Source organism: Natator depressus, chromosome 25 (genome assembly GCF_965152275.1).
Source record: "Natator depressus isolate rNatDep1 chromosome 25, rNatDep2.hap1, whole genome shotgun sequence".
Lineage (NCBI taxonomy): Eukaryota > Metazoa > Chordata > Testudines > Cheloniidae > Natator > Natator depressus.
This window is the reverse complement of record NC_134258.1, coordinates 10502982-10513706: the sequence shown is the minus strand read 5'-3', so window position 1 is coordinate 10513706 and position 10725 is coordinate 10502982. Positions and strand designations below refer to the sequence as shown.

General features: G+C 48.9%; 1 protein-coding gene across 1 annotated transcript; it reads left to right on the top strand.

Moving 5' to 3' along the window:
- SPMAP2 (sperm microtubule associated protein 2) lies at positions 1 to 8308 on the top strand. Its single transcript, XM_074939646.1, is given in 7 exon segments — positions 1 to 95; positions 2101 to 2159; positions 2602 to 2727; positions 3245 to 3311; positions 5249 to 5375; positions 7082 to 7229; positions 8070 to 8308. Coding segments are annotated over 7 exon segments (861 nt in total).
- Positions 8309 to 10725: the final 2417 nt, after the last annotated feature.

Sequence of the window (10725 nt, the reverse complement as noted above, 5' to 3'; positions counted from 1 at the left end):
ATGGTAACTCATGCCCAGGCATGGGACAGCACCAGGGAGAGATGCATCAGTTCCCTCGCCCGGCCGAAAGTCAATCACCAGCTCATTTGCAACAGGCGAGTGCAACTATGACCTGTTCCTAACCATAAGGGTGATCTCAGCCCTGTGTCTTCCTGCTTTCTCCAGAAACAAAACTGAGGGATCGTATTCTGCTCTCCTGTACACCAGTGTAAATCTGGAGTCACTCCTTTGACTGAAGTGGAATGACTCTGGAGTCAGTCTGGTTCGGGTGAGATCAAAATATGGTTTTAGGCAACTCTGGGATTCATATACAACCTGCTTCCATTACCAGCATATTCTACATGTCTGTTACTCTTTGCACTAAATAATAATGCTTGGCACTTACATAGTTGCTTAAGGTAGGTAAGGATTATTAACTAACCTCATTTTATTGATGGGGAGACCATGGCACAGAGGAGTGAAGTGACTTCCCCTAGGCTACCTAACACGTCAATGGCAGAGCTGGGAATAGAACCCAGGCGTCCGGACTCCTCGGTACCCTTTAAAGATTCCGAGTGTCCTAGCTACAGAGCTTGTTCTCTAATTAAACCCATCAGCAGCACAGAGAGTTTACAAAACAACTCAATGGGTTTGCCAGGGTGCGGTCTGATGTGGGTGCAAAGAGCCCAAAGCTGCTAAAAAAAAAAGAGAGCCACTGTCTGCTGTGTGGTGTGGGAGGGAAAAGCATCCCGGGGCACAGAGAAGAAGGTCACCCCGAGAGTCAGTGACAGAGCCCAGAGCTCCTGAGTCAGGCCAGTCCCTTAACTAGAAGACCATCCTCCAGCGACTGACTTATTTCCTTCTCCAGCTACTGTCGCAGAGGGACTGTCTCTCTGCAGGTAAACCACCCTGGTCTGACAGTGGTTAGATTAGCAGTGTGGGCCGGTGGCTGGGTCACAAAACCGGGAAATCGGGAGCCCTGGGTACGATCCCTGGCTCTTCCACGCGTAAGTCTTTTTGTCTCCCTGTGCTTCAGGGTAACCGTGCCCAGGTGGGAGCAGCCACACGGCAAAGCCTGACCTGAGTTACTGGCTCTGCGCTCCCCAGCGGGGTCGCTAGGATTTCTGGGGACACGTCCCATGGTTTTCTCTGCTGCAGTCAGCTGAGCCGCTCTGTGAATCCCAGTGAATTGTGGGAGAACTTGTCTGTCCTTCTGGGCACACAAGGGGAATTATGGGAAGGCACTGGAGGACTTATCAGCACTGGAGTGGTGCACTAGCCCACGTCCTCACTGCAACCTGGGTGGGTTACCAGCCCAAGTAGAAGACACATCTGGACTCTAGCTGAACCCCCAGCTGGGCCAGCTACCCCGGTGTAGTTGTGTGGACAGAAGGGGTGTTAGGGCCAATACCTGAGCTAACTATAGTATAGACAGACCCGCAGTTCCCCCACTGCAAAATGGGGTTAACTTTGTAAAGTGCTTTGAGATGTAGAGAGGAACAGTGCCCATGTAAGTCCGATGAATTATTGTCCGTGTAGGCGTACGTAGCAGCTGGGAGGTGTCATTCGCAGCAGGGGCGGACATACCTGCTTGAGCTCTGCTCGAGATATCTCCTAAAAATAGTGGTGTGGCTGCTGTATCTTAGGCTCGCCGCCCAAGTACGTATCCAGCGGCTCAGGCAGGATCCCATTAAAACCTATGGGAACTTTGCCAATGACTTCACTGGGAACGGGATTAGGGCCTAGATGAAGCTTGGACTGAGACAGGGGCGCCCGCAGACATTTTACTTTGATTCCTTTTGGGGGGGGTGCCCCCCTGCCCTGGGAGGAGATTGCTCTTCCCCAACCCCCCAGCAGAAGCTTGCTCTTTCCTCCCACCCCCCAGCCCCAGCAGGGCCCCCGCTCCAACTCTTCCTTCCCTGGCCAGGCAGGAGCTTGCTCTCCCCCACCCTCACCACTGCAGCCCTGGGGCCGCAGAAGCTCTGTGCATCCAATGATTATTGGGGTGCCCCCGCTTGCCCTCATTTCTGCATGCCCCTGGGTTCAGAAGGTCTGAAGAATGGGGATAACACTTCATGTTCGCTGCCAATAAACTGACTAGGTGTTCGGTGGTTGTTGCAGGGTTTCAGTATACTGGACAGATAAATTGCCTTCGAAGACTCACAGATTCACAGTCCCGGGTAAGATGACCATTTTACCGCAAGATGAGACATTAACCAGAGAGTCTGTATGATCTAAAAGCGGGTTAAATGGTAAATCTAGGAGGAGTGCATGGCTCCGGGGACTGGCAATGGGATACTGAGCTTTTCCCCTCTGTCGGTCCCCAGTCCAAGTCTGTCATGTCCAAAAGTCAGCTCCATGTGTAAGGATGTTTGCTGGCCTCAGAAATAAGTTGTTCTTAGTCCAGGCCCCAGACGAGTAAACAAGGTTTACTCAGAGTGTGTAGTGTCCTAGGGTCATATCACGCATTACTCACGAAGGGGTGCACCCTTTGCCAGTATTTTGAAACAGACTTCGGCACTTGGTTTTGTGTAGCTTTCCACTGGAGTCTAATCTCAACTTTGCAGTTGACTTCAGATGCATCTGTTCAGCCAAGATACGGTTAGGATGTTCAGTGGCCAGAATCAATCCAGTGGGCTAATGCTAGGGAGAAGCACGCTTCTTTTTGCCTAATGTGACACCCACTCAAGCACCGCACCTTCAAGAACCCAACCTGTAATCCAGTGTCATCATGCAGGCACGTTCAAAGTCGCCTTTCAAGATGTTTGCTTGCATCACGTGGCTTAAGGGGTCATTTTCTTTCCCCTGAAATCAGTGGGAGTTAGGCACCTAAAAATACTTTTGAGGACCTGGTCCTCAATCTTCTAGGGCTTCAGTCAACAAGCTGCTATCCTTTCAGCTGAGGACTAGAGAGAAGTCCCTTTCAAAGCCCATCAGGACTGCTCTTTCGTCAGCAGAAGGGGGTGTTGTTTAATATTTATGGCCCGGGCTTAGTGCCAGATTTGCAAGTGCTCACCTTCCACAGTCAAGGCCAGCTTTCCAAGAGACCCCAGCACTCAGCATCTGCAGCTATGTCAGAAAGCTGATCCTTGGTGTCCTGAATAAACCGCCTCCCTCTTGCTCCCGAATCCCTGCTGGGCCAGGCAGAGAACGTCTCGCAGCAGAACGTGCATTCATGTCTTTCATGGGATGTTGTACAGCGAAGGTGATGGGAGTCTGTCAGAAAAAGCTCCATGGTTTACAGTTTCCTTTTCTTCCTCCCCAGTCTTAACGCCACGACAGGCCGAACTTTCTCGATCCAAAAAGATCTACCGAGGATTTGAAGAAAACAGGTGTGGAAAAATTGACTAGAATGATTTCTGTGTCATGCGTAGATCCGATTGGATAGGGTTTTTTTTTGTTTTTGTTTTGTGTTTTAAATTCGGATCCATGAATATTTTCATGAATTAAAGTTCCAAGTTTGATTTGCTGTGAGACCATATTATTCATTGTGTCTCTGGGCAGCCACTGTGGTTATGGGTTGTATAAATACATAGACTGGCAGATAGCTAGATGATGGCGAACCTTGAAAGTTTCATGAATTTTAGCAGAAACGTTTACAAGTCTGAAAATCCAAACTGGAAAGTGGATTATTTGTTATTCCCCTGCTTACGAAGGCTCAGCTACCCATCCAGGAAGCAGAAGGAATGCCAGGTGATTTGAGGTCACCAACAGGAATACCAGATAGTCATAGGAAACACCCAAGACAGTGAAATGAGTCTGACTACGCCTCGAGCTGGAAGGCATAATTTCTGGCTTGAGGAGACATACCCACACTAGCTCTGATGAGCTAGCCCACTAAAAATAGCAGCGTAGCCATGGCAGCACGAGTGGTGGGAAAGGTATATGTACCCATCTGAGATACTAGACATGGACTCGGGGTAGCTAGCACCTCCCACCACTTGCACTGCTGCGGCCACACTCTGTTTTGAGCAGGCTAGCTCAAGCAGAGCTAGCGTGGGTATGTCTCCTTGAGCTGGGGATCAGACCCGCAGCTCAAAGTGTAGACATGCCAAACCCTTTCAAAGAATTGTTGGGTAAAAACTGACAAATATGGATCGACGCATGGAAATTGGGGGTGATTCACGGATGATTTGCTACCCAAAAACAGCTCCATTTGTAACCCAATGTTATTTCAAATGGTCAGATTGACCATTTCTGACTGAGCCGCTAATGGGAACTTCAACATGGAATTTATGAAACTAAGCCATGGTCTACACTACAGACTTAGGTCAACGCATGGCAGCTTACACCCCCCCAACTCTGTAAGTGTCTACACTAAAATGTTACCTGCCAATATGACTCGCCCGCTATGCTGACTTAATAACTCCCCCTCCACGAGAGGCATAGTGCTTTGGTCAACGCAGCATCTGCGTAGACACTGCGTTGCTTATGCTGACGGTTGCTACCTTTCAGAAGCTGTCCCACAATGCCCCACGCCGACAGTTAATCGTTGCAAGCGCTCCCGGTGAGGACATGAACCGCTAACACAAGGAGCATAGTGTGGACATGTCAAAACAATTTAATTCCTGCGATGGCTGTACGTTGACCTAACTTAGGTCGACATAATTTTATAGCATAGACCTACCCTAAGGAAGCACATACAGCAGTACTCATTTGACCTGTGAGCCTTTCAGATCTTGCAAGTTAAGGAGGATTGGCCTGGTACAGCAGTTGTATGGGCAACCTCTCGAAAGCAACTAGGTGTTGCAGGAAATGCTGATTCCTCAGGTTTGTGAGGTATGGAACTGACACCCCAGCATAGCGTGGAGGGTGCGTAATGTCTCGTGGCAGCAGAAAAGAGGCAGATGGTCTGGATGAAGCAGTCATGGACTGGATATTGTACTGCTGAGTGGTACTACACATGAAGAATAGACCTGCGGCTTGGAACGCTAAAGATCCGGGGGGAGGGTGGGGAGGGGGTGTTTGTTAGATCCTCAGAGTCCTTGCCTGATATTGACCTAGTTTCTTCCTGTTGCTTCAGTCCGATACAGGATCCTTCTTCCCTTCCAGCCCTAGAGAGATGTATGGTGTTGCTGTGTGCTGTTAAATTGCTACCTCACTCTACGCCAGAGGTGGCTGCAGTCCAGCAGCTGGGCGAACGGCGCCCTGTCTTGTTTGCTAAGCACTTTAGGATCCCGCGGGTTTGAAGGCGGTGCGTACACGCAGAATGTTGTTGCTTCATGGGTCCTAACCAAATCACCACCCTTCCCTCTTCTGCTGAACACAGATCCTTCCCAATATGGCCAGTGAGTGTTGCCTCCAAACATGCTGTGGCTTCCCCCAGGGTGAAGGAGCTGGCGCATCCGAAACTTGTCAACAATGCCTGGGAAGCTGACTGGCCTGTCTACCCCAGAGTACGTACATCCGTGGTGCTGTGAGTCTGTCACCCCTCTATCTGCAAGGTTCTTTGTGTTTGACAATGATTCCTTATTGACAACAGGGGTATTTGTGTGTGCGCGTGTTGGGTTTTTACCCGTTTGCCTGCATCAGCCATAACACTTTCAACCATCAGCCTCTACAGTCTCCAATTCTCCTGCCGCAGGGTAGGAGTAGCTCTCACTGAGGATGATGGCCCTGATTCACTGCTGATCTCTGCCTTGCACGTACATTTGCACCAGTGCAAAGTGGACGTGAAACTATTAGTATCACTAACTACTTCTATTACAGTAGTACCGAGAGGCCCGAACTGAGGTTGCACTAGGTGCTGCACAGACACATGGTGAAAGACGGTCCCTGCCTGGAAAAGCTTACAGACAATGGGGTGGAAGGGGAAACTGAGGCAAGGAACGGTGAAGCGATTTGTCCAAGGTGTCGCTGCAGGTCTGTAGAAAACCAGGAAGAGAACCCAGATCTCCTGACTCCCATTCCCAAGACCCTAGCCACAAGACCATGCCATGTCCTCTTTCCAATGTGGTATTATTTGTATTCCTGTAGCAATTAGAAGCCCTAATCATGGACCTCCCCTGCGCCAGGTGTAGCGTTTTTCACACTCACTCTGCACTGGAAGGTGCAAGGCAATGAAAAATCAGGCCCTTCATATCCTGTAGGAAGAGAATTGGGCCACAGGGCCAAATAACAAAGAGCATATTTGCAGTTACCAGCAACCTACAGCATAGCCCACAAGTCATTAGTTCTACAGGGCCCCAGGTAGGCATGATGCTTTGCCGACAAATAAACCCCAAGCAAACGTAATCTCCATGTAACGTTTGAAAGTCTCTGAGCAAGTTGCTCTGCAGCTGACTCACCCCATACTTTTAAATCTGGTGGATCTTGGGGAGGGGGAAGAAAGGGGCGTGAAGAGGGACATAGGGCAGCCGGCATGTCATCATATCCATGCATAGCAAAGTTTCACGTGTTACATGCGTGGGTAGCTGCTACATTAATGTGACGTCTGCTGTTGTTTGTTTGCCCAAAGTAACTGTAATCTTGGAAACTTGCAGCTCATGTTTATGTTCCATTTTTCCTCTTGCCTCTGGAAAACTCGGAGCTAAAGCAACACCTGGTTTTTGCGAGAAGTTGCTGATCTTTTTGTTTTCCCTTTTACCCAGTTTCCCATCTGAGTTATTTACCTGTTGTCACACAGTAAGTCATTGGCTCAGTATAGAGTCTCCTAGCTGTCCTGGTATGGTGATCTAATCACAAGCCCGCACTGCTCTGTGTGTGTGTGTGTGTACAGCACCGCCTTCTGCTGGATGGAGTCAGAACTGTCCACGGGAATGTCATAGGCTGTGTGTGTGTGTGTGTGTGTGTGTGTGTGTGTACACAGCACCGCCTTCTGCTGGATGGAGTCAGAACTGTCCACGGGAATGTCATAGGCCTTATACTGCTTGGTGAACCTTTCCTGTAGCACTCGTGAGGAGTGCTGAGCGTTGTTGCAGCACAGAGATCTGACCCCGCTGAGGAAATGCAATTCCAAATGGCCACCCCGTGCACCATCAGGGAAGTTCGAGTTCATGCTATGCAAGACTGAAAAGTTTCATTTCTTTAAAATATCCACAGCCGGGGGAGCTGGAGGAATTCCAAACTGACCCGAGCCTAAGTCTAAGCATTTTGGTTTCAGGTGAGCAAAGGAGCCATGACTGCCGCTGCCCGGGAACGGACCACCCAGCTGGCTAAACCAAAGAAACGGGACTTCTCGGCCAAGCGGGATGCCCCACCCACGCCTCCACGAAGCATCACACAATTCACCAGGACTGCCTACTTAGCCCGTAAGAGACCGTGCTCCCCTCCTTGTTGATAGTCACAAGCCTTTCGCCTCCAGGTTCTTTCTGCTGCACCCCTGTGAGAAATCCCATCAGCTGGGGCTGTGCAGCAAAAGAAATAAATCTTCTAGAGAAATATCTGGGTCTTGGGGAAACCAACTTTCCAAACAAAGCTCATTGTGTGTACTCCCAAGGCTGGGTAGCTTCTCCTGCCTTCCTCCAAGTCCCTTCCCTGCTCAATCAGAGAGGCGGAGGAGGGGCTGCCTGTGTCACTGAGGGATAAGCTGCCAATGATCAAACCCAGAAGCAAAATCAGAGCCCGTCCCTTCTGCTCAGGAGATGGCTCGGAGCTCCCCCCCACTTCACCCTCCGGTCTTAGGCAGCGTCTCTCGACAGCAAGTGGTTTTAAAATGTCACATCTCGAGTTCAGGATGGATTAGTCAGAGTCTGTAGAACAAATGCACTATATCGGTGCTGAGTATTAGCCCTGTTGTGAGGAGTGTTGTCTAGTGGTTAGAGCACAGAACTGACAGAATATCTAGGTTCTAGACTCCAGCTCTGCAGTTGAGTCAATGCGTGGCCTTGGGCCCTTCAGTGCCTCTGTTCCTCCATCCACAAAATAGGGATAACACACCTGCCTCACTGAGGTGCTGTGAAGCTTAACGAATGAATGCTTGTAAAATGCCTTGAGATCCTCACAGGGAAGGGGCTAGAGACACTTAGGATCAGCTTAACTAAAAGTGTATATTCCAGCCTCAAGACAGAAACCTCAAGAAATTTCCCAGTGTTGAGCTCAGATTAAAACATGAAGCATTTGCTCTCTCTCTTTCCACTCTGCTCTCGCAGGGCCGAAAACAGAACATCCGTCCTATCTCCATGACAAACCCATCCGGTGGGCTGTGTCTGCGGGCGCCAGGAATGCCGTCATGTCACCGAGGCTCTCTGAGCTCGCCCGACCCAAGGTCCGCAAACAGATCTTTGAGGGCTACAACCCGTACAGGATCTCCAGTGCTGCCCTGCACACAGAGGCGAGTGCCCGTCTGCAGGAACTTAGTATCCCTCAAAGAGTAAGAAAAAAGAGGTAGTACGTTTTTGGGCTCCCCTGCATTGGCTTTGACGGCCTTCGCTTGCACATTAAATGTTCTGCAGCATAGCTTGGCCTGGTGCCTTGTGTGTTCAGGATCCATGGCGGTAGGTAGCTGGAGGCTGGAAGTTGCTGCGTGTGCTGACTGTGATGGCAGTCGCTCGCACGCTGGGGAAGGGAATTGTTGGGGGGGAAGTCCCCCACTGTCCCCCACACACAAGCACAGACGCTCTGAGAATGCCAGCCCAGCTATTGGCTTTGCAGTCATTAAATACAAGGTGAAAACTGGCCGGGCTGTCACTGTGGTGTCAGGAGGAGTATCCGTGTCTCGCAGCCAGCACCCACCTCCTGGGCACAAGTGGGTGAATGCTGCAGAGGAGTATTAATTGCAATACAACTTGTGAATTTGCTCCCACGGTACCCACAACCCCCTACTATTCATTTGTGCCAGCGAAATTTAGTTTGCAAGAATATTCCTGGAAAGGGAAAATGTCAAAAGGTGAATGTGTATTTGCCCCCCGCTCCCGCCCGGTGTGCTCGCACGGCCAGCTTGCATGCGCTTTGCAGGTTTAGGGGTCAATCAGTCAAGGAGTGGAAGCGATGCCGTGTGACACAGATGACCAAGTCCACCGTGCAGAGTCTAACTAGCGAATGCTCAAAGCAATAGCATGGCAAATAGCAGGTGTGAGAAATGTCCCCATGAACCATTCATGAAATCACTTTGAATAACAAACAAAATTGATAAGTCCATTTCTGGGTAAATCACAAAGAGAGAGAGGTGCTAAATTCGGGGAATGGAATAGGACCCCCAGCTAAAGTCCAGTTCCAAAATCCAGACTCCTCTGCCTTCGCGGTGAAAATCCCATAGACACAACATGGTCAGGAGTGAGAGAAAGCAATGATTCTTTTAGAAATGGGTTTGGAAGCAAGATGTGGTTGGGTTCTTTTCGATTGAATAAACAGTGTGTGTAATCTGGTGGAGGCCTTCAAATAGACCTAGACAGATCTGCAGTGCCATGGGATAAACATCTGCTGAAGTGCTCTAGCTCTTAGCTCAAGGGCCACCACCCTCACTTCAGAAACACTTGATAATGCTTTGCTTCCCGAGCTCAAATGCATGAGTGAAAATGAACAAGGAGCAGATGGCTGGGACGCCTGGTATGAAGTCCTTCCGTAATAACTAAATGCTAATAAAGCTTCCGTAAGTACATCTTTGTAGCTGAATCTTTATGCTCTGTGGCAACTCTGGACTAGCCTGAACAAAACCGTTTTACTGGCCTGCAGAAAATGGTGAGATTGGTGGCGAATGCAGAGCGATGTCTCGTGTACTACTCCTCAGCAGTGCTGGCTCCTTATTAATACACTCCTTGAGAGGAGAGGCAATTGGCCCTCTAGCTGCAATTGTAAGTCACAGAGGGATGCAGGGGGTCCCCTCACAGGACCCGTTGGCTTCAGAAAGCCTTGGAGATGCATGGCATTAAACGGGAACTGATTGCATTGGATGGTTTTGCCATGGAAGTCTGTAGGTCATGACCATATTAAAAAGAACTTAAAGGATCTTTGTAACAGCTGGCAGTTAACTCCTAGCACGGCCACCACAAGAAACTATTGAATAGCATGTCACCTTAAGATAGGAATATCCTTCAGATATGAACCCCAACTAACCTATCTCTTCTGTGCTCTCCTTCTAGTTCAATTAACCATTCTCCTTTTTCCAATAATTAAAATAGAATATATTTAAATAAGAATATATTCTATGTATAAAAATGTACGGGGTGTGTATATATAAATTGTACATACTGTGCTAATATCCCTCTCCCACCTGTTTGCAGTGTGGCCTAATGGCTGGCGTGGAGACTAGGGCTCTGCCACTGGCCTACTGGATTACCCTGGGCAAGCCACTTCACCACCCTGGGCCTCAGTTTCCCTCTGCAGAATGGGAATAATGATACTGACATGATACTCCTTTGAGATCTAAGAGCCAGGGATGATTGTTGTTATTTTCCTCAAGCCTTGGGTAATGTTTTCAGAAATGCTGAAGTGATTTAGGAGCCTGTCACATTGACTTTCAATGCAACTTAGGCACCTATGTCACTTAGGTGCTTTAGAAAATGTTAGCTCTTGTCTAAACAAAGACACACTGAGTTTCAGAGTGTGTTGCAACGATTTAGCTTAAATTGGTAAGTAGATCTGGTATATAGCATCTGGAAGAAGAGTGTTCAAGCAAGGTAGTTAAACCGATTTAACTAAACTTGTTTCTAAAACTGATTACGTTAAACAGGAACAATTTCCTCATGTATAGAAGGTCTTAGATTGTAAGGTCTTCAGAGAACCGACAGGGGTTTGACTCTCCGCTGCATAGCACCTTCCGCTGACCTTTACACCAGTGAAAAGTGGGTATCAAATGCTAGCAAATCA